The 26,867-nt window shown below is 43.1% G+C and overlaps 1 protein-coding gene across 6 annotated transcripts in view; it reads right to left on the bottom strand.

Moving 5' to 3' along the window:
- The window catches only part of LOC147757539 (uncharacterized), a 35,373-nt gene extending 10,010 nt beyond the window's left edge, over positions 1 to 25,363 (bottom strand). The window contains exons 1-3 of one of the 6 annotated variants that reach the window (XM_086979747.1): positions 24,914 to 25,349; positions 23,713 to 23,807; positions 18,217 to 18,480 (exon numbers count right to left, since the gene is read on the bottom strand). In XM_086979747.1, coding sequence (XP_086835873.1) covers positions 18,285 to 18,480; positions 23,713 to 23,807; positions 24,914 to 24,964 — 342 coding nt within the window. In that variant the 5' untranslated portion in view covers positions 24,965 to 25,349 and the 3' untranslated portion in view covers positions 18,217 to 18,284. Of the gene's footprint in view, positions 1 to 18,216; positions 18,481 to 23,129; positions 23,398 to 23,444; positions 23,624 to 23,712; positions 23,808 to 24,913 lie in introns of those variants that run through there. The other 5 variants (XM_086979746.1, XR_015320753.1, XR_015320754.1 and 2 more) reach the window with 5 other exon arrangements.
- Positions 25,364 to 26,867: the final 1,504 nt, after the last annotated feature.

The raw sequence follows: 26,867 nt of genomic DNA, 5'->3' as shown, positions 1-26,867 counted from the left end.
GCGTTGTATAGCCTAGGCGACCTCAAGTGAACAGCTGAGTGGAGCTAAAGACGCTCCTAGACGAATTAGTAAAGGCAATATTTATCATATTGATAGCCCATAGTATAAGCTAACCAACTTCTAAGGTCTCGTACTTATCCCAAGCAGACGAGCATTCAAAACCTAGAACATAATGCACGGTAACGAATGGCATCTTTTTTCAAAGAAATTCAGATAATGAACTGCTGTTTATTATTATGTTTAGCTTTTAATTTATCGAATGGTCGCCATCAGTTTGCTGTTTTCACTCTACTTGAACTGGATTTGTTCGATTGTCACTTGTATAATGGAAACGTTTTGTTATTTTTTAGGTTATATAGCCTCGTATATGGTTCTACCTAACAGAATCTTTGCTGCACTGCCTTATTTCCTCTTACATATCGTCTTGCGAAACGAATCAGACCACTGTTTTGTATCTATCCGTAACTTTCTATGGCTCGGTCGTTTTCGTCGGCAACAAAAGTAGGTCAGCAAGGCTCATCCACTTACAGCAGCCTTGTTCCTAATGCTATCCTCAGACCTAGTACCATACCTCATCGAGCAGATTCCTTAGACCATAAACCGTGGCGACATCCAGCCTACGCGACGCAATACAACTAATGTTGATCTGTCATCCATTACCAGCCACATAAAGTATGTTACTCGAATAGTTCAGTACCATCCAGATCGATTCTGTATCTATCTGGGCGTGCTTACGATACTTCAGCGACTCATTATCAGTAGACATCTAGTATTTGTTCTATTTCGATGCCAGTCGACAGAATGCCGATCTTATACTACTAACAGAATTTGCCGAGACTGAAATATATCAGTGTCTAGGGCTGCATAGCACAGGTCTTATTTTCTTTATCCTTTTGGAATGATCGCCTTCGACTAGTCGGAACGATGACAACTAGTTCTTGCGGATCTACGAACTCTGCCATGAACCACCGCCTATAGAAAAGCACACACAGTAGACTAAGCCACCGCTTAGCTACTGAGCATTTTTACCATGAATACACCTCGCCTTCATAATCTACCGAATATTCACCACGTTATCCTCTTGCATCAGTGACGTTTCCGCACAGAACCGTTCGACAATTTGTCACGAGTCAATCGACGTATCTTACTACAGGAACGAGCCAGCCTGATCGAGCTAATAATTGTGACCAACGATGATCATTTGGCCTCTGCATCCAACAGCGATCCAAAGCTTCAGAGATGGCCAGGAACAGATTGTTGTCATCAACTCGTTTGTTATTTCAATTTCTTGTGGTCCCTCTCCTTTGTTGGTTTGTATTGACCAGACACAGACTCAAGAGACTCCCTTATGGCGGTCAGATTCGGCCGGCCTGTAGAAGCTGCAGCTGTCTAGACCCAGCCGCAGATTATGGAGATGTCTATTGCCGCTGCGGGTTTCTTAATGGGAAAATCCTGTACGTTCAAATGCCCACTTCCGGCGCCCAGCGAAATCGGGTACAAGAAACGAGATCCTATCACGATGATTGTAGCTATGGACTGGGCACAGCCATGTTGGAACGTTATTATCGTTACTGTTGTCGTGCGTAGCGGTATGGATTATCAGTCCAAATTGTGTAGCAATCGGTCGTTCAAGGAGTCATCAAGCACACGCACAAATCATATCATTCATTTTGATCCACCATGTATCTGTATTCCGCCGTTAAGCAAACAAAAAGAAGGTTACAAAACCCAATACGCACACATATATATAGCAATAATCTCTTTAAAACGAAAGGCATTCACCGCCATTGCGACAGAGTTTCAGTCTTACAAAGCACCGTTCAATTGTCAACTAGCCATGCTAAACAAACCTATCTAGACTAACTTGAAAAGAAAGACTATTGGAAAAATTCAGGTTTGAAATATTGAAAATCATATCTGATTCATTCGAGAGGTATCTTTATAGACGCTTGAATGAGATCAAAGTTTAATAAAAATAAACGTATCATTTATAAACTATGTTTGGATCACATGCATCAACAAGAAAATATATCTAGATAAGTAATAAGTTCGTCGCTTAGATGACGGTCCTATTGAAACGTAGCCACAAATCGTTTGATTCATGTGTGATCTGAAATTTAGACGAGAGAGTGGAACGATGTCCAAACGACTCCTCGTAGGCCAAGTAGAGAAGCACCTCGTAATGTCTGTGTTATCCCTACCGCAAGATCTTTAAAGAAGATATGCTTCCTGTAGTAAATTTCATTCCAATTTCAGAAATCTCAGATCAGCAAAAAGAGTAGCAACGAGGTACGTAGTATATTTCAATACATGTAATAGATCCCCCCATTAACTTGAACTTATATGATACAATACAATAACGCTAGCACACAAGAAGGCCGACACGCATATATATGAACAACGTAACAATCGTTCGTACGGGCGTACCAATGAGTCACCAGGATGACAAAAGCTTCATCCGATTTTCGTTCGTTCCGGAAATATACCGAAAAGGTGGTTAAATATTTATACTATTAATCACCACTTGCGACCACCGCATAGATACGTCTTTTAACGCCGGACGCGCTGGGATTTCTATGGCCAGAGAGGCCAAGCGCCCATCGTCCGCTATGCGGAATGAAATCCCGCACTGCGGGACCTAATAAGCGCCGATTAGACGTTTTGTGAAGTGAATCATCTGTGTTACGGTGGACAAACATTACGTTATACTACAATTCATACGTCATACTAAGAGCGTTTACATGAACTACTGCACTATTGATTGTGACATTAGAGTGGTTCCTATCTTATCAACGGTAGGGATCGCTGCTTGCTCGGTCGGGCACAGTGCGCGTAATATAATTACATTGACTACGATGCACGCAACAAGACCTTGATAGCAGTAATGTATTGAAATTAAAATGAGAAAAAAACGACTATAGGTAATATTTTGCAACCCAGATATCCCGTCGTGGTCATCGATCATAGTGAAGCTGCTGAGAGTCTTCGAAAAAGTTCGTATCTGTTGAAATGAGTTATCGAAGGGGTCTTCCGAGGCGATTCGTCAATCGTCTCGGTCAGTTAAAACTCATTATCTATATTTGAATATTTTTCATGATGAATTGTTTTCGTAATAAATTTGCGCGCGTTCCCCTCAGAGCTAGACGACGTGTGCCTCCCTCTCCAGAAGTTTATTAGGCACATTTTAATGAAAAGCCTATTTATAAGTACGGCCCACTTATAGCTAGAGCATGTCGTCTGTTGATTAAAATGTTAGATAGGTTGAAATTTATATTTGTCACTAAAGACGCGCGCGATTATCTCGATTAAACGACTAGATATAACAAATTTTTATACAGCAACATATTACCTCTTGAAGGTCGTCGTTGCCCTATACCAATGCCAAGTCAATAACAAACTCCGAATGAAAATTTCTGCCATAAATTGTGTTCTTAAAGGCAAACCGGCTTTATCGTCGAAGAGATCATAAGACAAAATCGTTACTCAAAAGCCACCTCGCATCGTCGAGGTCTTTAATGCGGCACCACACCGTTTTGTATTATCCTGGACAAGAAGGTGATGTACTCTTTTTCGCAATGCGCAGGCAAATGGCCTGCCTGTATTCTATAGCCTGTGTCCTACGATGTGTTTGAGGTATTTTATATTCCAGCAGCAATTTACACGCATATGAATGACTGAAGCAAACTAAAGCATTTCGAAAAGATCCGTTCTACTTTTGGCAACTCTATAGATTCTAGTTCGGCATTGCATGAGCAAACACGGTTGCTTGACACGGTACGGGTCTGCGTGTGATGGCCGACAGGACGAAATAAATATTACACAAAAAAATGCCAACTTTACACCGCTTATGTATAATTTTTCTATTCGTATTGAATGCGAACACAAATCGATCGAATCCAGATCATTGCCTTCATAGGTTGGTCAGTGGAACCAGTTAACTATGCCAGCAGCATAAATCGACCTTAGGAATAATTTCTATCAGATCATTTCAACTTAAACGCCCGAATCAGCCGCGAACACGATAGCGGGTTCAATGCACCAGTCACCATTCGCACGATCACTGTTGCCTCCGGGTCAATGGCGTAGGGAATAGTGCCCATCCACAAAAGGGCAGCAGTCGCCGGCTGGAACGAGGCGTGAAGCCTCGGCGACCCATCGACAGTCCGGACAAATAGGGTAACCCATATTAGCAGGCGCTGCCCACGCTAAACTTTTGAGTGGTAGTTTCCGTTCAACTTCTGGTTCCTGAGGTTCGTAAACGGGATCGTTCGCTGCTGGCTCGAACTCAAAAAGCTCTATGGTATCACGGTACGATCTTTTAGTGGAGAGATGACTGCGCGACACGAGCTACCTCTTCGTGACTTCGTCACCAGTGGCGATCAAAGACCAGCCTGTAAAAGTCCGTGTCACTGACAGAGAGAGCGAGAGGCGGGAGAGCAAAGGCAAAGCTGAAGAATCTCAAAGGGCGACGAAATAGAAAAAGAAAAGATCGACTTTGTCAATAATGTTTCTATTGGGACTACATGTTTGAGAGCGCCACAGCGAAGAAAGCAGCGAAGAACCTTTAAAAAAGATATTGTGACGAGTGAACGCTACATAGAGGACACAGCAGCCAACGAACGAGTTGGATGGTCTGCCAACTTGAACGCGCTAATTTGACTGTTTATTTTTACGCATAGATATTTCTGACAGATTCGGGCTATCTGGATCGACTCCAGCAGTTACTAATGTGAGCGAAATTTCGGACATGTTCCTTTGTTAGGCTTGATCAATATAGGCTTCAAATTCATATTTTGTAGATTATTTTAGAAGTTGTGGGTTACACGCAGATGCGCTTGCTTAGAAAAGTATATATGTAAAATGCGGAGCTTGTCATAAGGAAACGAAAACTTCAGCTAGGACTTCATTTACGAATATGTTGGAAGAGACAATAGCGACGCACGCATCGACGGTTCGGAAGCGCTAATGAATCTTTTCGAAAACATCAAACTGACAAACGACCTCGACGGTAAGCCCACATATATGTCGGGTGAAACTATATGTAATAGAAGGATTTTTCGGTACAGGTTTATACTCATCATCGTGTTTATAAACGATACTTTTATACAAAATTTTCATTTCGATTTACCGATATTTCTAATTCACGTTTCTCCAAATAATTGAGAACCAGTTAGCCTAGCCTGAAAAGTACGCTCTATAGAATATTTATTGCTAACAATATTCTTAATCGTAAGTAGCAATCAGCTTGACTTCGTCGGCACAGCCGCTTTTTTCTGCGGGGACTGGGGGGATTACTTACTCATTGATAGCAAACAATAACGATCTCCGGTAAAGTGATTTTGTGTTGTTGTCCGGCTGTGTACGGATTACATAAACATGCCGATCAATTTCTGTAGCCATGGTAGCGAAAGTTATTCTAATTCTTATGATAGTTGCAATGACCCAGTGGCAGTGGAAAGCTCATAGGCACGTGATGGAACACGACAATCCAACGATGCTTTTATCGAAAATCTCATCTGGTCGGTGATGCGTATAAATACGGCACAATGCTAGTAGCGGGTTTCCCTATCACGTGACGAAACTTGAAAAGTTTCAAGCAGAAAAAAATGTCCTTCGAACTCGATGCGTAGGACATCGATTTCGTAGAATAACGGTGACGATCACCGGAAACAAACCTGCAAATGTCGAGCAGGTCTCTTCGTGGATTTAGGGAGGACGAACTGGCTAAATGTGAAAACAATAGCGAGCTCTGCCGTTGTCACAATTCAGTCACATGACTATTTCAATATGTTTTTGATACTAGTATAACCGCCACTAATCAATTTCAGGTTGTTTATTATGTGTATGACATAAAAAGATCCGTTGATTTATCATGGGACGATACTGTTCTTCGCAATATCACGGCCCCGATAGCTGAAAGCGGTAATTTTCGCTTCGATCAAAGCTCGACCTATATCTAGCATTATTAAGTATTTACGTTAAGGCAGTCCGTAGGATCTCCTTGCCACGGATGTCATCATGTTTGCCGACAAGATCCCTAACAAGTTGTCACGCCGTAAATGAGATTTAAGTTTACTCTCTACTTCATCCAATTAAAGAGAACGCGGATTTCGAGCAGGATCGAAGCCTCAGTGCTAGTTATCTTAACTTTTTAAAGAATTAGAAAAATTTTTATAGCGTAGATTGTAATGAGTGAAAACAGTCTTTAGTACATTTTATTTACAGTACTTACATGCAGTATTTAGTTTTCAATAGAATCAAAGTACCCTTGGTTCTGTTATAAACAGCAGGCGAAAAAGCCAACCGATTGACGGGTTCTTCTATCGCTTCTAGGCACAGTTTTCGAAGCTTTCAACCACACGCAGTACAGTCACACGGCGGGGCAAAGCCAAAACGAATCAACCAATAAATCTTTTGGGGTTTGCGTCATTGACATCTCCGAGAGCGAGAGCAAGTAACACAAGAATGCATCTCCAAATGAACATCAAGTTTCAGCATCATCTTTGTTTCTGACGGAGCCATTCTCGTGCATCGGATGATGGCCTCTGCTGCGATTCCGTATCGCTGATGGAATGGTCATTGTATGAATAGGCAGTCCGCTCTTAGGTCCTCGCTTAGGCCATTCTTTCTGACCTCTTTTCTCTAATCTTCCAACAGCCTCGGGTACTGGCTCTTCTGTTTCTCTATTCAGCAGCTGTCTACCCCACTCCGCATCCCCTAGCTCAGCGTTTTCCCTTTATCCGAACTTTCAAGAACAGAGACACAAAACACGCTCCACTGACGTGTCTGAATGATTTAACGAACATCGTCTGCACTCCGGGCCAGATGCTTCGAAAGTCTATCGCAGTTGTGTTTACGCTAACTATATCAACATCGACATTTATAGTGTCTGGCGTGCATGTCTTTTGTTTTTCCGTAGATATCAATAATAAGGAAGAACCGGGGGGAGGAGAGACCGAAAAGTAACCCTTCGGCTGTGACGTTTCGATTGCTGCTACTGTCGTTGCTGCTGCGTACGATGGTGCCGGCTGAAGTCTAAAAGTTACGTTGCTCATCTTCGTTTAATGTGATCACGTGACGATTTGATGCTTCCAAACCCAATGTGTACAGGCATTGGCCTCAAGCTGTCAGTGTTTCGTGGTACGACATGCCCCTGGTACAAAAAGGATCAGAAGGACATTTTCGCGCTATCCGCGAATAAGAGGTTGACGATTCGTAGTGATAAGTTTGATTCACGGAGAACTTCCGTATAATACGAGCGGTATGTAGCGTCATGTCAATTAAAGAAACCGGACGAAAATCAGTTAATAAAAACCTCTCCATATAAACAACGAATGTACAATATACGTATGATAGTAAATACGTATTATGAAATGACATAGTCTACATGATAAAGCTGATTAAATAAAGAAGCGTGATTATGCAATAATATCTGTGCGTGACTGATGTGCCGGTCACGTCAGTTGAACTGATCGCAATCAGTAGTCACCTGTCAAGGGTATATATATATAACTGACACAATCAGTTCAGTATTCGAAGAGGAGTACTAGCTTCATGAGCTCCATCGAATTCTGAAGCTTTTCGAGCTCTGCTGGCTTTAACTAAATGAGGTTGCAATTTCCGTTGAAAGCATACTCTGCACATAAACGAATCTACTTGATGGAAAGATACGGGTTTATAGCAAATAAATGTACTACTAATCCCAAATATGTTGACACCTTACAGTTTTTGCCTCCAAAACCGTATCTCAACTCGGGTGTATTAAATCTCTAGGAAAGTATGTCTTAGCGATCGCACTCCACTTGAACTGCTATAAAAGAATCGCTATCTTTTATCACGTCGATCTATAATAAATATCCCGTGTATTAAACCTTTGATGCGTTCAAACAGATTCCGTAGTATGTATTTATTTAGCCTATCTGAAAGATTGCTTTGTCCTTCAAAAGAAAAAGGTTTGTTTTTATTTCTAGTTCTGCCATTGTTTGGTCATGTTGAGGATGACTCGAGCCGAACCTTGCTTTACGAGTACGAGTAGGCCAACTGAAATTACATGTTCTCCGTGAGGAAACGAGCACTCTCCTAGACAACGGTAAAAGCAATATGTATTTTATGGGAATAGGCCCTTTAAGGAATCGCTCGTTTTCTATGTTCTCTTAGAAGGAACGCATAGTTAATCAACAAATGGGAAAATCACCAATTAGTCGGTTTAGGTGGCTGCTAGAAGGGTGTAGGTGAATAACCTACCTATATTAATATTGAAAAAAGGAGACGACCGCTTCATTCGGCTAAAATGTATGCCATAGAGACACAAAACTTGTCCCGAACCCCCTTTTAATTTATGCCTTTTGTGTGGTCGTCACTGTCATCCACGGTCAGTCTTCTGACTGAGCAAGCTGTAGGCAAAGTGGAGGCCAACCATCTTGGGCTGAACTGCGATCTATTATACAATATAGTCAAATAGCTTTCGGCGCACCTGACATACATACAAAGGTCAATCAGGATCACGCAAATCTGCGTGTTGTCGTTGACGTGAACGAAAGTCATTTCCCTGTTCCGGTAGCAAACATTTCAGTGGACGACTTATTCCCTATACAACAATGCATGCTCAGGTCAGGCTCCTGATCTTCCTCTCTTCGATCCCACTGACTGAAATCCAGTGCTATTTACAGATGCTGTTGTTAGAACTCTTAGTTCTAGAAGCAATCGCGGTGTCATTCACAATTTCAGAAAGTCGTTCATACTCATAGGCACTACTTAATAAACTGATCCTCACAGCCAGTTGTCATTGTAATGAACTGCGATTTCCTATCCCTGCAGCCACTATTATTTGTATTATTGCTATCTATATCGAGTGCAGGCTTCGAGTCCTATGTCGTTAGCCCTTCATGTGAGTCAAACCATGTGTCCCTGATATTTGTCGGCAGCCAAACGTTACTACTAAACCATCGAGAAGATTTAACTTTTTGTGACAGCATAGGCCTAAGATAGCTCAGCCGCGGCGTTCCTGCCTTCATTACGATAACTTCTAGTATAAACATGATTATACGTCGTATTAATTTGCTTCTTCATTTAATCGCATCCGTCATATAGCAAATTTCGCTGGCATGGCCGGAGCCAGCGACCTGTGACTGATACACTGAACCAGCAGGTCTCGCGTATGCGGAATCACGCTTTTTACCTACCCCTGTCTGCATCGTCAAACAGATTTATACTCGTATAAATCACGCACATTGCCTATTGGCCGGTCACGAGTTTCGACAGTGCCAGTCACCAGCAGAATGATTGCCTTTATCAGTAGTAGAAAAAGAAGTAGCAGCAGCAGCAGCAAAAGAATGCAAGAGGCTCATTAACGCAAACTGAGAAAGTTCGAAAACATAGAGAACGCGATATCGTCCGTTCTGTTGGTCTGCATCCTGTCCTGGCTATTTCGGTAGCCATGCTTTGTTGTGACGTTTGAGGTGCTGTGCGGCCTAGGACAGCCGTCAGTGCTTGGTCGTTTTCCATCCCTTTGCCTCTTTGAGTTGTAAGCTTTACGTTCTTCCTTTTAGCCGCAGTTACTGACCGGAAAACGCAGGTGGCTAACTGAAGTTTTACGCAACATAATAGCTACTGGGCACACACGCACAACTAACAACGAAAAACAATAAGAGTACAAAAGAGACACGGTTACAGAGATTATATAGTCCTACCATGGCAGCTACGAGGCCTAGTGAAAAGATAAACGATATCGATTGCGGCCTCGCTTTTTCCGAGATCCATCCTTCCTTCCGTCCGTCCGTCCGTCCGTCCTCATAGATTTGTCGTCCCCTCGTAGGTTCCCTCACCCCCGTCCACCTTTTACCCTTCTTCGTATTGTTGCTTGTTATTCACTGGTTTGTACCTTTCTGCCTTCGAATCCGCATCGGCATCAAATGCGAAGGGTGGAACGAAAGATGCTGATGAGATCAAATCGTTCGGCATCGTTGCGCTGGGTGAAAGTCTGCTGCCATCACGGATCTGAAACCTACATTTGGCTGCCTCTGTCGTCACGGCCATTTCTACTGGAAGGCCTAGTGAAACTGGTAGACCTTTCAGTTTCATTGCTGCTCTCTTTGTCCTATAGTTTCAGCAGTTCATGCTCGTCCCACCGCCGATGCTAGTTTCGTTTCGTGTGACGCTTTCATTGCTCCTATAGGTGTTGGCGCGGCAGCCGGCATGGAATTTGTACGTTTAGGCCCCTCTACTCTACCGTCGTTATTCTTTCCTTTCGTTCGCTCTGTTTCTTCGTTCTCTTTTCGACCGCTTCTCCCTCTCATCTCAATTAGTTCTATATTTAGACATGAGCTGGACCATTGCTGCCTGCGTTGCTGTCGTCGGTACAGCTGCTATTATTGTATCAGCCAAGCGGTCACATTTCTATAGCTCAATATGGAATCTGTATAGGGATGTTCTTAAAGTATGCATATATCGAAGTTTTTCGACGTTACGTCTGTAATTAACACTTAATTGATTACCTAGTTATTTAGGAGTCTACATTTTCTAAAGTCTTGCCTTTTACACTCGAAAACGCATGTCGGTTCGGACGACGGCTGCCTATAACGGATCGACGAAAATAGGGAAGTGAGTGATTTGAAAGCAGTTAGGTTTTGCTCGCGCCTAAATACCGTTCTACCGTGTTAGGTTCGCTTTTCGGATCTCACTTACATTTTCTTTTCTATTGATGTTTTTAAAACCTAATAATTTATTCATTGCTTTTCTAAAAAAAGGAAGAGGTTTTTTCTATGTCTAGATAGATGCTGTTCACCTTTGGCTACATTCGCTTTTATATTTCGAAGGTCCGTGTTGGTCACAGCAGGATCAATTCTATTATTACGCGCGCATAACTTCTTCGTGTGCCTTATCTTCGGAATTATTATGCTTCTAAATAGCTCTTTTCCTATGCACTCAGCTTTTTAAACCTGAAATTCCCACTTAAGACGTAACCCGACCTCTAATAGTGCGGTCTATGAGACGCTTTATATATTCGTGAAATGCGTAGATCTTTTGTCCTAATTTTCTACGCTTAATATTATACAGCAATAATACCGCATAGGCGACTATAAATAGACAAAGAACCAAAATCTCGTTGATGCGTACAATCATAATCGAAGGCAATTTTTTCAGAAAAAACTATGGTCGAATGAAGCATTCATTCAGACTCACTGGGCTCTGAACTACAGTGCTGTATCGCATACGCCAGATTTTTGTCATTGTCGTGAGGTGTTCGTAATCCGTCCGACAGTTAGGAAGGAGCACAACGAAGCAGTCGAGTTGATAATCGGTATTAACAAGGCAAGCGCCACTTGATCAGCGCATATCTATCTATCGTATTGCCTGAACCCTCGTTCAGTCTCAAAGGAGTTTTCGTTCTGGCGATGACGCGACCACAACGCTGACAGCGGCAGTTAACGTTCCTCTTACCTCGGCCTTGACCAAATTCTCATAACCGTAAGACGCTGCTGCCAGGACTTGGCAGTGGTCTTCGTTTGATTTCGCCGGCCATTCTGTTGTGATACAATTTCAACTAGGAGAGAAATTTAAGAACCAAAGAATCGAATCGACCAGCTGACAGGACAAGCGACGAAGGGCCCCGATCGCTGCTGTTATTATATCTGACTAAATCCTACGTAAGGACTACAAAGATCGCTGATTAGCATACGCTAAATAGACGACGGTTCTGTTACAACGGGCGCATACAGAAGGCCCGGTATTGATCTTTTTTTTATCTATAGAAAGCGATATATATTGTTGTATATGATCATTTTAAATACTTTGGAATAACTTACAGCGACCCGTTAGTGTTTCACACCTTAATGAGGTTACGGGTAAAACGCAGCTAGTAACCAGACGTCGCAAGAGAGATTTTTTCAAAAAATTAGACTTGAATATAGAAGCATAGTGAAGCTGGTTTCACTATATCGCCTGGTAAAAATTAGAACAATGCTCTTGTCTAACTAGCATAGTATGTTTTTTCTCTATTCAGAGTTAAATATATAGATTGTCAGAACCACTTAGTATCCTCAGAATATGCCGGCAAAACACGCAACAAATAAACTCTAGAGATTACCGAAGAGACGCAGCTTTTTTTCGGAACGGGTCGAGTAAGGCAAGGCTCAAGTTTTTTTTTTTATTTTTAGATCTAAGCTTCACTAGTAGTCCCGGCTTATTTTTTAATAAAATCTTATCTCCTTTTCTCGTATTGAAAATCGATTTTCCCAGTTTTAGCTAAAAGGAAAATGGTGAAATCAATTTATATAATAATACTATACATTATTGTCTTCATTGTTACTTTACCAATATGTGCATAGTATTATACGGTACGTCTAGACCATTCCTCTCGATACTTCGTCAGCTTCAAATTTTCTACTGAACGAAACGTTGTTGGTTGCTATTTGTTACTGCTACGATAGGGTGTGCGCTAGTTTACCGCCGTTTTGTACGTATGTGCTGGCCATTATCAGTATTCCAGGCTAGCTCTGGCAATGCTTGCAAGCAAAGAGCAGAAAGCAGCAAGCCCTACGAATAATAACAAAGGAAGATGCCGAAGAGTATCAGAGAGGCACACTGAGAAGAGACAGTCACGGCGGGCCAAAGAAACAGGCCATTAGAGAACGTGCTTCGTCCGTTTCGACGGTCGCCCTGTGTTTCCCTCGATGTCCCTTTGAATCGTTCACATGCCCCGTGCTTGCACCCCTTCGGCTAGTTGTTCTTGCAGCTTATTCTTCTTCTGTTTGACTACCCTTCGTACTGGTTGTGCTTTGCTGTTTTTCGCTGCCGTCGTTGTCGTCGCTGCTGCTGCTGCTGCCGCCACTCCTCCCGTCGCTAGAGTGTTCTGGGACGATCTTTATCGCTCTTTCTCCCTTTTTCCCCGATCTCTCTTCGCCGGCTGCTAACAGCGATGATTCAGGCTACGAAGCAAGGGACCGAAGTGCCCTTTGCTATCCATTTCTCACCTCTTTCACCTCTTGTCGCTGAGATTCGAGATTTTCCCCCATCCCCCCTGCCTCGTCGCGCACCCTTCTACCCGTCGTTTGGTTTCCAACGTTGTCGCCTAGAGATCACCGTTGGGCGTGTAAACGTCCAACTGCGTTACTGTAACGCTCCCGATCAAGCTATTGTTCCCCATCGAGCCCTACCCAACATAACCCCTCACTCGCCGCTCAATGAATGAAGGGATGACGGGTCTGAGCTCACGTCTGTGACGAGTTTTATGGTAGACGAAACGGAAAAGAAGACTGTCATGCTGCTGTTGACCAATAAGGAAGAAATAAACGGGGCGAGAAAGAAACAGGGAACTGATAGAGAAACACATGGCAAAGGACAGAGATAGTGGAGCGGTACACGGCTGCCTATGTGACCCGTGCGGGAGAAAGAGTAACGGGAAGAAGTGGAAATAATCGGATATGGCCTACGATGTCGGCGATAAAACGAGGAGGGTGCGAAAAACGAAGAGAGAAAGTAGGGGGGGGGGGGGGGGGGGTAGTACACAGCAGCCTTTCACATTACTAACGACAATCGTCGTCTAGCGAACAGACCATAGTAGTAGGCTAGACGGCTCCATGGCTCCATATTGGTCCGTTATAGGTTAGCCTGTAGCTGTTTCTCGCTCGCTTCCGATGGTTCGATGTGGTCACGCTCAGTTCCGCCGTCGTGTTATTGTCGAAAAGCCACGCCTTCTTCCACGAGCAAAAGAAGAACTAAGGACGGAGCAGAGAAAAAAAAAGTGAATAGCGAAGCGTCAAACTCTGAACGCAAGACAGAAATCGTCGAATCAAGGACAGTGATATCAAATACCCGGCCGATACGGTATCACCATCCGACACGGGAACGCACAACATATCTGCTGTCAAAGGTACATGCTTAGTACGCGCGCTGAGCTGCGGGTTCTACATTGTGCCTCGCCATCTTCGGCTGTGCCTAACCTACGTGATTTTGGTATGCGAAGGCATAGCCCATCCGTATGCATAGGGAGACATCTACCGTACATCGATCTTGCTACGCAAAGGTCTACCTTCTTTGCTCGTGTCAACGTTGCCGTCTGGCGCTAGGGCTAACCCCCTCGAACAATACACTTCTGCAATATGTGACGATTCGTGTGTCGCCTCGAAACTGCTCCATCGGGTCTCGGTGTCATAATCCAGTGCAGCGATTTAGAACAAGCGAAACATCTTCCTCCATAAAATCAAAAGAGGTAACTCTTTTTGTGCCGCTTGCTGTCGCAGTCGACCTAGCAGCATATGTACGCATACAGGCCATATGGACAGAGAAGCCTGTCTCTGCCTGCAAAATTTGCTCACACAAAACGCAATTCCTCTCTTTGCAGGTCTGTCACGCAGTTGTAGCATACGTAATATATATTGGGATCTTTCAGGTTTACCCTACTGGTAGTATGACATCGTTTGTGATGTGGTTCACAACATTTGTTATCGTACGCTCTATGCAATGCAATGTTTGAAACATGCCGAACTCGTCATAGTCTATTATATCATTAACTGTTTAAAATTTCTCGACATGGAGAAAAACTTGATGTACGACAACAATGGTTTCAAAATTCGCGGCTTTTCAACGAGGTACAAGTCCTAGCTGTTTTTACTGTGATGCGATGCGAAAATAATCGCTCTATCCTAAAATTTCGTAGGGATTTAAGACATCGAAGTAGCAGCCGGTCACCATTGACTACAGTGAGTTTAATAGCAGACTATTTATTGTCGCTCATTCTCGGTACTGACGTCTTAATAGTTCACGTGAATTTTGTGAGCCCCTAACAAACAAAGCAGCATGTAATTTTACTAGATTTGTGATCTAGAAATAAGGCTATCTTATAGACCCACACAGTTAGATCAGCCAGAGTCGTTGTTGCTCTATATGTGAAGCTCTCGAGCAATACCGACACCGACGAAGGCAGGTGAACTTGGCTAGAACATACGGCTCCTAAGAACGCTTGTCTGCGTAATGAAAATCCACAGAAGAAGCTCAGATGGCACTCGACCGAAGTACGTACTACTAGACATTGAATATATTCTATTTAATTACTCCGCTACTGAAGCAAGCATGAGGGCTTCATGCAAGCCTACGTCTTCTCAAGGCCTTTTTGAACGAAGCGAACATGGCGCAACGTGATGCAATCGAGCGTGGCCGTCTATTTCGATCTTGTTAAATTCGCCATTGAACGTTTATCTCGGTTTATTCACTTCAGTATCGCTTCATGCTACATGAACCTGTTTTTGTTCTTCAACTTTACTTGATCAGTATGAGTTGTTAATTAGCTGGTGTATAGGCAACAAAACCGGGGCCTTCTTCTAGGTATTACCTATTCATAGCTTTACATATCGGATACTAAAATATTAAATAGCCTTTGCCAGCCAAGCTCTTATTAAGGTTTTCAGTGTTTGTTTATAACGAGAGCGTTATTCTTCTCATTAAAGGATCCTGACTAGCGAGTTAAGCCCTTATGCATAAAAAATATAACCAGAAGTACATCGATAGAGTTCTCGATACTGTCCTCTTACGGTACGTTGGTAGAACGACAAGATGCCGCGTGGCTATAGAGCGTATTCTTACTACGAAGCTGTCTTCGCTGAAGATTCGTACTCTGTTGAACAGATGGTTCTAACCTCCGGGGCCTGGGCCTTTTCTTTCGTGTTGCGGCCGCCCAGTGGACGAGCACACAATGTTCTTTGGCTATCCTCATTACCTCTAGCGCCAGCAGCCGCCGTCGACAAAGGCGTCGCGTTCCGTGAAGGTCAACAATACAGTGCGACAGAGTGTTACTGTAGTGAACAGGCCTAAACGAGTGGACCTTCGACAGAATAGACCTACGCCAGCTGGGCCGTACCCTATAGAGGTAAGGGCCAAACTCAAGAACGGTTCCATTAGCACTCTTCGAAGTGAACGCCGTAATGCGCAATACGGCCCGCGTGCGGAACCCTTTTTTCGATCGGAGCGAACACAAACGGGAAAGAAAGCATAATCTATCCGGAAATCAGGTGTGAAAAGTAGAAAGAGAATTCTATCATAAAGTTTAATTGTCTGAATGCTATGTCTAGCGAAATCGCTGGCAAAGACAGCAAGCACAAACGTCACCATCGTCTACGCTACATTTAGGTACCAATAGATAATCATGTCATTGTTGTTACCAACTAAGAGATCCTTTTCGGCTGTAGAGCTGAGTTTGTGGTCACGTTGATGTGTATAAAGGCGATTATGTCTACGGTGTCTATCTTCGACTACTATCGGTCAGGCCAATGGCAACGGTCAACGACATACCAGCTATGGCGGACTATCCCGTAATAAATAGATCAATACAATTTTGTGTTGTTAGAACTGCTGCTGGTGTCGCGTAAACGCTGAGCAATGATCATTAGCGTATCTCATTGATGGATTAGTAAAAGTAGTTTATGTTGTCACTTTTTGATGGTACATGCTATTTTGTTCCAATACGATACATGCCCGTCATACAATAACGATACTGTATCACGGGCAAAGAACGAACATATTGATATGTTGGTATATGGCGGAGCAGCCCCGTTCCGAATCAACAGAACCTAACCATGGTGATAACAGGACAAAAGGCAAACAAGCTGGCTCTACACCAAAGCAAATAGTAATAATGAGAAACTTAATTCACAGGTCGAATAGCAGGACGACTAAATTATACGGAAATTCAAAAGCAGAATTTTTTTTAACAAAGCGTACTTTTTAAGAAAAACATAAGCGTTGCATTTTCCAAAAAATATTATCCACGTGCTTTAATATTACATAAATTGCAGTCACTCGTTTCGGTAGATAGCGCAAGTACGCTGGCGTATAACCGAAGCTGAAAAATGAAGAGTTACCAGGTCTATTGAAGAAGACAAATTAGAATTTCAAAATTTCTTATTGAACATCAGCAAGTTGGGGTTATGCGAAATAGCGGAACATGATGAGTGCACCGTGTTCGATATCTGCTCCTCTTTAAATCGTCATTTGTTTCAGTCAGTTTCACCGTTTATTTGAAATCATCATGAAAGTAAAATATGATTTTCTCATATACAAGCATATATGATTTTACTTATTTGGACAGCCCGTATGATTCAGACTAAATATCCTCGTAGCTATTTATAGCCGCGGATATATCCACCCGTACGGTTCTGGTCTCTGGCGTTCTCATGCTGGTTGTAGCAGTGGTGATGGTACGGTCAAAGCTGATTAGTTTCCGAACTTCCATTCAGGACGGTCATCTACCACAGGTATAGCCATAGAAGTGTGCTCCAGCAACAGCGAGTTCGGCCTGACTTGGGCTTACGCTGTGTGTCGCCCAGCAGGACGGCAAATGAATCCTATCATCGTCGATGCTCGAGTTGCTAGATGAAAGCAACATCTTGGAAGAAGCAGTAGTTGGATTTCGTTTCTACTGTAGTTCGCTGCTGGTCAACGAGCGGGCATCAAATTTGAGTTTGCTGTTCTAGTTACATGGATTGAGAGGTCTTATTCTCGCAGACAGCAGAGGTAGGAATCGCGTTACATGGGCCATTTCGCGACCATCCCCCATAGACGGCGCTGCAACTGTTGTCGCAGTCGCGATTGGCACTGGCACCGCCGTACAGCAGCGAAAAAAAAGCTCTTCGCGCCTGGCACCACCATTCGAGTCGTCGTGCTCGACCGGTGGAAGTAAAATTTCAGGTTTGCCCCTCCTACATTACACTGAACACAGTGGCGACGGTGGGATAATTCTGTTTTTGCGGCGTCCGACGCGACGGTAGAATCGAGGCTTCTGTCTGTCTATCTATCTATCTATCTATCTACGCTTCTGTTCTGTAGGGACGGTCTTCAAGACCGTCATCCGCAAGTATTGCTCCGGACGCGATCAGGCAGCCGGAGATAAAGACCTCCGATTACTTAGTCTTGCAGCAGCAACAAGGCCTATTGGAAGCAGAACGGTTACCAGCAGTGCTTTGTCGGACTATCCTACAATAATGAAAGGCTTCACGGAAAAATCTAAAAAGGATGTAGAAACCGAAGTGAAAGATAAGCAAGACAAAACAATGGCTGGGGAAAAAATGGCTGTGAAGAAAGACGACCTCGTTTGTCCTTAAGGCGAAAAGCATCTCAAGACTGAAAAGAGAAAGCTGTTCTTCTTCTTTTCCGCCCTATCGCTTGTCGTATGTCTCCCTATGTTGTTTTTTTCGGTACGTTTATTACGTACGTGTGTCTGCGTACCTTTTGTGTGAGACAGCCCGGGTTAAGGTCCATCATACGAAGCCAACGATGTGAAGCCATGGCTGTGATTACATGCTCAGGCCTCCGACGTCAGGTGCACAACAGCAGTGGGACCGTCTGTTTGCGTTTACAAAACTCTCGACGGCACTGACTGCCATCGAATGCATCGTTTTTTTCTTGGCTATTAGACCAGTGGCTAAGCTGGTGACGATTATCTCAGCAAAACAGGCGTAATGCTTCAATACTTGACCGAACGGTGGGTACCTGTGGCATGCACAGAGATTTCACTCGATTATCATCACATGAAGCTTGGAACTGGTTTGTCATCGAAATCTATTGACGGCACTATTAGGTGATTTAATAAAGGAAGACGTTAGGCGTTTCAGCCGATTCCGTGTGAAAAGGTACTTTCATTTCAGTCAGATCTATTTAAGTGATTTTGTATTAGGCTAAATTTCCCTTGGGCCGCTAAAGTGGCAAGAAGCGGTTAATGTTAACCAAAAAACAATTTCAGATTATTGTAACCCGTAACGGAAAAGTTTCGTCCAAAGTAGAGGTTCCGATCCCGAGACATAATTAACTGCATGCAAATATCGCCTCTGCTCAGTCCACAGGTCCTACAGGACCAATGGCCACCGCTCACTGTTTGAGGCCAATAGTAAATCGACGTTCACCTGACCATCCATTCAAGAATGGCGATAATTTTTTTTTTAGCTATGTTTCATTGTATTCATGCGACTTTAGCTTTTTGATAAAAACAAAAAACACCCTACTATTTATACTTCACATATTTCAGAACCTAATATTTTCTCTATCCCCTTCATTAGCTTCGCTTTACTGCGGGAAGTCTTCTCCCCTTTTGCCGTTACAAATCAGTGATGAGATGGATTGAAATACAGGTGCAACATTGCGATATCTTATATTTAAGTGTAGATTCCTTACTGACAGAGTATAGGTATATATGGCCTAATTTTCTGACAATCCCCAGGATTCTGTGCTGTTGCAGCCACTGACAGGACCATTACACAGCACGGTCAGAAATGGCATTATGTCAATAGTATGTCTACCTTTAAATGGTATCTTACTTATGCGCCCATCAACGCGCACTCTATCCAAAATAACGTTTGCAACTATAATTAGTCCAAAGACGAAGCTAAATAGCCATAATAATAGTATACATGGGACTCACGAAGGTGACATCGTTCTTATTATCTGAAGGCACTCGGTACGGTGGCTGAACTGCTCTATGGGGATGGTTGAACTGTGGGAAGCACAGGATGCAAAGAGCAGGCTGGAGAGAGAGAAAGAGACCTCGTTGAGGTGAGCTAAGCCGTCGAAGAGGTGAACGTTATTAGTCGTAGACAGTGATGAATAATAAAATAGAATCGAACAATAATAAACTGCCGCTGAAAAAAACTAACCGCTTACTGCTATGGCTATGCAGTGCCTTAAAATTGTATTTGCTTATGAAAAGCGGGTCTGCCGTTAGCTATGGCAGGAGCCGTCACTACGAGCTGCTCCTACTTAAGTTCATAGTCCTGAACTCGACCTACCGGACGACAGCCGGTCTGAATATACAAAACAAGCATATACACACACGCACACACATATATGTATTTGTAAGCTGACAATATTATTTATGGTCCATTTGCAAGTTATTGTACATGTGGTCGAATAGGCCCGCTATCGATGCTTCGTTAGCTAAGGCTCATTGGGGCAGGCAGGCAGGCTGGTAGGCGAAGCATCGATGCGATGGTGGATCGATTTTGACTCTGGCGTAATGATGAAAGAAGGAGAGGGGGCGCGTTTTTTTCAGGCGAGCGTGGGGTCGACCCGAATGTGTAAACATTTTGTAGACATGTGTATGGGCGCAAAATTGATGATAGGACGCGCGACGAACATGTAAAAAGAGACCGCGTTTGCCGTCGGCAAGTCGCTCGAGAATTGTTTGCCGGAGGTGCTGATCGCTCCGGGAATAATAAATAATGCTCAAAGCCTCTATCTGCTAATAATGCACGATAAACCTAACTTCTAGAGATGCTCCGCAAAAATTTAATTTGAAAAAAATTGCATTTAAGGCCACAAAAAAATGTGTCTATTAGTATATAGAATTCAAGACAGTGTCTTAAGGATGTATACGATTATATTTTATAAAAAAGAGTAATAAAAATGTTATCTTGTATATAAAATTATGGCGACTGTATCGCATATGTGATATATACTTAAACTTGGACTATATTTATTTTCGGAAAGCAATTTTATTGTTAAAACGTTATTGTGGAACTGAACTAAATAACGGTTCATCGGTTTTACTAGTGCGTACTGTTCTTCATCTACCACTCAACTTTTTTCTTAAACTCCTGATACTTTTTGGCCGCTCGTCCTATTTCGTATTTGTCGATACTAAAACTCGTTCCAGCGTCTCTTGCCTCCAGCGCGGCTTCCTATCTGTGAATGAAATAGCAAACATCTTTCTCAAGTTGCAGCGGCAAACAGATGGAGACCAGGGGCAAACTCTTTCTTCTACACTCCACTTCTGTCCCAGATCCTCAATCCGGTTTTATGCAGTTTTGTGAAAGTATGGGAGTCGAAAGCACGAAAGACTAAATTTTCTGAGCCTTCTTCTATGTGTGTTAGAGCTGGTGCCTGCTGTTAGCCATGTGGAGAGCCAGCGACGTGACATCCCTTTATCTTCCCCTTTGATTCGTCGTTTCCTTCTCCATTCCCCTTTTTCGTTCACCTCTTGCTCGTTTTTTCTCGGTCGCTTTCATCGCCGCGTGCGTACAGCACGCCGACGAGCGATCGAGCTGTCAGAGTGGAACAGTGTGCTCTGTGCTTTTCCATCGGTACTTCGACGCTTGTTGGCGTGCAAATACAGGAAAGTCCTCTGCCTTACTGCTATCGCTCTCCTGGCTTTCCTGTCTTCTTCTCTAGACTAGAGGCTTTAGAAGCTGTATGCTGTTGTTCCCCCGCTTCGCGTCCCACCTTCGTCGCCTATACCCGATCCAGATTTGCCCCTAAGACCGCCTTACACATTCGTGGCCTCCCGTCTTTTTCCTCTTCTTTCTCCTCCTCCATAGAATCGTGTACTCTAGTCGCAGCAGGCGACGCCCAACAGCTGGCGGTGTGGTGCGGACGTTGTGCCGGTGCTGTCGCCGTGAGCAAGAAGCCCGCTAACGTCCAGCTAGTGGCCTGCTGCTGCGCTTGCCATTGCTGCTACCCGCGCGTTCATTCCTTCGAGCCGATTGTGATGCTAATCCATCCATCTGGCCATGCAAGCAGGACTGCGACCATGAACGACCGTGGCCCACCCTGCTCGTCCTGTATTCCCCAATAGCGGTCTCTTTTACAGCTCTAACCCTGTGATAACTCCCGCTGATGGCCGCGCCAAACCGCCCAATTTGAAGCTCGCCGTACTCTTCCTTTCTTTTTTCCATAGCTCCGTGCTAGCTACGCTGTTAGTGGGCCAACCACTGAGGGGACTTGCGGCTGCCATCCGATAGTATACTGAATACAATGCTGGCAGCAACTGCGACTGTTTAGTGGGTCAGTTTTCGGCAGCAGTCGGTGCCGTCTGCCTATGTCCGAATTTCTCTACTTTGAAGGGCCTGCTTGCTGGGACTTCTTGGGAGTCTGAGCTCCTGCCACAGATGCTCAGCCCAGTCGAATCGAAACCCCTCGCCCTATCCAACTTCCCACTCCACAGTTCAAAAATGGAGCTGAATTCTTCCTCTTCGCAATTGGTAAATGCGTACAATCGACTCAACCGTCGCCGACCGGCCAACAACCGGCTACCGATTACACCTTTCACAGGCTCTTTGCGGTGCAATAGGCCTGAGGTGTCCTCACTAGGTCTGCGATGTTTTCATTGAGTCCGAGGTGTCTTCACTCACCACATTGTTTTGCCTGCAACTACTGAAGGCTACTGTGTCAGCGCTAATGTTTCGGTTACCTGCTTTCTGCTTGCCCGATACTGCTTTTATTCTACTATTTCAGCAGGGTCAGCAACAGAGACCTCCACCAACGATCTATTATTCGTTTAACGTTTCTAACATGCGTTGCTAACTGTTCATTCAGATCGCTCCGCTCCGCTGATGCATTGTGATAACCCTCACGGTTCTTTTCTTCAAAACGTCCTCCACTTACGACAGGGAGTTTCCGGAGAACCTGAACATCCTTAAGAGCACCCATTCATGTTACTTTATCAACAGACAAGAGCAATCGCACCGCAAGCTTGAACTCGTTGGCAAACGTGTAAACAGGAACAGGGTGATCATCTCTCAAGACAGTCATTATGCGCTGCACTAACTGGCTCTTGCGCAGACTATTAAAGAAGGTGTTCTATGTCATCCCTTCTTTCCGTTCGCTACCCTGAAAACCTATGTACTAGCCCATTCTCAGCTGGGCTGTGCTATGTGTTAGCGTTTCTTTTTTTTTAGAAATTCAGTTGTTAAGTTGGTGCTCAACCTTCAGTGAGTACAATCATGCCTTGCTACTGGCATCACGTCTTGCGGTTATTCCTATTTTTGTTGCACAACCAACAACAAAACGATAAACTTGAAATGTTAATGAGGTCGGTGCAGCACGACCTTTTGTGTTTTTCTCCACAATCGGTACACATACGTCTGTGTGTACAAGGGCAAGCCATGATTTCACAACAGGGTTCCTCGAAGTTGTCGCTACGGGCGTACACCTCGAAAACGAAGAAGAAAAATCTACGAGAACCGAAACATGACACGACAACAATGGAATATCAACACTTTTTGGTACAAAATAGCGAGTATACGTGACCGATACATGTAGCCATTGAGGCGGATTAGCGGCGTCGCATTTCCTATAACACATCAGGCCATTCAAAAATATGATGCAAACACAAATATCTACTGTGCAACAAATGCCGGGTCGATAAATACCCTGCGTTCAACTGGGAATGTTAACAAGCCCTATTAGACACTCAAGATGCACCGTTTCGAACATTTTCACTAGACTGATGCGCTATGCGATCTTCACAGCACAAAAAGGAATTAGCCTTTCTATCGATGCAATCGGCATTGTTCCATAAACGCAGGCCAATTCAACTTTGCGGTATCGGCAGCATATTCTTGAGCGATTGCTCTATCAGACGATGACTTTTGATCACGTATTGAGTGGAGACTTCGATGTCCGTTAATCAGTAGTGGTACTTCTAGAATCAATGGGATATAATTGGTGGAAGTATTTCGACTAACCTGTACTCCTTCTATTCCATGTGTCTGTCTGTCTGTATGCATATTCTCTTGATGGTGGACATGCACCTGAACCGTCCTTAATTGCAAAAGGCTTAACCCATTGATAGCGAATTATGATTAGCCACGGCCCTAATATTGAGGACTAGAAACTCGTTGATGACCCTCGAAAATTAGGTCACTTTGGAAGGCTCAAGTGACGATTCGATAATTCTATGCCTCGGTTAGCTTCATGCCTAGGTCAGCATGCTTACCGACCTTTAATCCGTACCTTATCGCCGTCCCGGTTATGGGCGTCCATCTATAGGGACGGGCTCTCTCAGGTTTTTTCTTGTAAGGAACCTTTATCGTCGCAGTAGATGATCTCTGTGTTAGAAATAACACATTCGTTATCAACCTCGTTATTGTTAGCACGACTTTTTTTTAAAAAGTGCTTTACAATTTTTTTTGCGAAAGGCAATATAGCATGTTTGGCGTGTAATTAAAAGCAGCTTTTGAACCAATCAGCGCTTTGGGTTTCTATATACATATATTCTTTTTTTGAAAGCCAAATAAATAAATAGTTAATTTACTTCCATCCTACAGGTTCCAAATGGCTTGATTAGCTATGTGCACGAACGTTTCCTGTCTGAGTATCACAGGGGCAGAAAGATATTTTCTTTCGAAACGGTTGCGAGATATATAAACTTCTCGGCTGGAATTTCTTCTTCGGCTTCTACGCCAGATGATATATCAACAATTTATATGCACTTCTAACGAGGTATCTAGAAAAGCGTTTTTTTTCCCTGCGTTTTTTTTACATATAAAAAATTCACTGGGATAATTCATATCCTTTCTGAGTTAGGATGTGTGTATCGGACATAAATGGATTGTTCTAGTTATGTATGGCTTACTTTCGTACATAAAACAGATACTTACTCGCTTACTATCGTATTTGATATTTTAGAATCTGAGGTTAGGTATTTGCTAGACGGCACGATAGGTTAATAAAATGGCGCCAAGTGCTAAACCACTTCCAAATTTAAAATATCTACCATAAGGCACAGGACGCATATTTTAATTAATTTCAGTAAAACTAAAAAGTTCTGCAATAATAGTATTATTACAAATTATTGATTTATGATTAATTAAACTGCAGGAAATATTAAATTGGTTTTCTCACTGCATTGCAAAAATCAGTAAGGGCTGAGTGTACCAGTTTTATTCGACTAAGACAAGGCAAGGTGTTGACTTAGCTACTAAGCTTGCTGCATCGCGGGATTAGAATCTCCTGAACACAAAAGTGTGCAAAATGGTCTCCTAGTTCAACTTGATCAAAAGTTATGTTAAAACAAAGGTGCAATGACTAGTTCCGTAATAATATCGATAGCGTTATACATTCATTATACGCTGGCATAGTGATTTTATCGAAGGCCAAGTTGAGAACGTAAAACGATAAAAAATATTTCTCCAAACGTCGAACGCCAACATACATTGTTGATCCGCTGTCGGCTCGCCATGTTGTATGCTACATCGATTCCCATCAGTTTGAGCTGAATGAAACCCGTCAACGATACGGAACACAATAAGACATTATCGTCATAATCTGCAACAGCAATAGCCAAAAGTATGCCGAACCGATCAAAAAATGATTCCGGAATCGACAAGCGAACGCTGCACTGATGGTGGTTCAGCTGACGAGATCAATAGCCAGCGTAGCTTCTTTCTTTTAGCACTCTTACACCAGCAAACTATAGACCCAACAGTTAACAACCGTTCGATTGTGTAATGACTAGCGTTAGTAACAGTAGCGAAAGTCGCAGTAGTACTTCGAAAGGCGTTTCCGGCACGTCAAAACGGATTCTCTGCAGCGTCGAGCATCGCCAGCCTCCTAATCTTCGATTGAACTCCTGCCTGAAACTAAATACCTACGGTAGAGCGACTGGACGTAGGCCGTTATCTTTCCTGCCTTGAATGATGGACGCTGGGCAGCAATCAGTTAACGAGTAAATGGCTACTGTAAATTATCAATGATCTAGGGCAAAAAACACACATTTTTACAGTTGAGAAAATACAAGGTAATGAAAGAAATCGAGAGAGAGAACGAGGAAAGTAGGTAGGGAGCTAGGGAGAGACCATGGAAAATAGAGAGATACTTCTATCATAGATAGAGAGTACTAGAAAAAGAGAGAGGCTCCAATAGTCGTTCGAGTGCATGCAGTACGTTAAGCGACGTTCCACTTGACGAATCATGACGAAGCTTATACCAATGGCGGGCACTGCGCTCCCTGGGCGTAACTTAACTACCAATAGGCCTTCTTTCCAGAGCTCTAAGAGAATGTCGATAAGCTATCCATACATTTAAACTAAAGCCCTCTTCGATTGTAGCGCTGATCGAAGCTGACTGTTGCTAGCATGCCATCTTTACTCCTACCAATAGATATAAATCTGCGTGAATTTTACGGTCTTTTTTTTGAAATGCCGATCCTTCTTTGAATACTGGGCGGCCCAGTTCCTTACAATACACGTACCCGAAAAAGTTCAGGCTGGAATGTGCCTAATATAATAGAACATTCGGGGGGCTATTGAAACAGACAAAACGAAAAAGTATATAGGGATTGTTAAAAAAACAAGACTGAACGAATGATGATGATGATGATGATGTATAAAGTTTATATTTGTAATAGATACTACATATCGATGTGTTGGGAGCTTAAAATCCGGAATTTTCCGAAACCCGACGTTTCAGCGAAAGCTTTCTGTGCATTGTTTTTCGCTTGCTTTTTTTTGAGAGATGATAGCGTAAATTCTAAAAAAATAAATATTTTCGCTCTTAAAATGTGTTTTATTAGACGTGAACGCTGAAAATGTTCATTACAGTCTACCGGGGTTTTGGCTAAAGCTCGGGGCTCTCCAAAAACCTTTTGTGATATTGTTGGTCTCTTTTATTTTTGTATCCGCAATGCATTACGCTAGCTAAAGGTCAATACGTAGGAAAATATGTCATCTTAAGCACTTGAAAACAGAGCTATATCGCCTTCCAAACACTCTATAATATCGATAAGATTATTTTACCACATGTCATTAGCCATTGACGTACCACCTTTATAAAGTAACGTTCATAAGGTAATATTAAATGTTCAAAGTAAACCATTGTATTATTTCGAGTCAGATACGGTAGATTCACATACGTGCCACTAGATGGCGCCACGTGAACCATATGAAAATTCGTTCTCGTTAGTCCATATGGCTACACAACTAGCTGCATGCGGAAACTGAATAAATCTATTATTAGGATACACGAAGTGCTCCCCAAATACCGCTTTCTACTATTTGCGCGATTAGCCATTGTATTGGAACACTGAAAGACCGAATTAGCAAATTTCACATGTCACTGAATGGTAGTTAAGTGACGTTTATATAGCAGGCCGTGTGTGAATGTGTCAC

The sequence above is a fragment of the Varroa destructor genome, unplaced genomic scaffold (assembly GCF_002443255.2).
Source record: "Varroa destructor unplaced genomic scaffold, Vdes_3.0 BEIS01000002.1, whole genome shotgun sequence".
Lineage (NCBI taxonomy): Eukaryota > Metazoa > Arthropoda > Arachnida > Mesostigmata > Varroidae > Varroa > Varroa destructor.
Note: the sequence above shows the minus strand (reverse complement) of the source record. Positions and strands in the feature narration are given on the sequence as shown.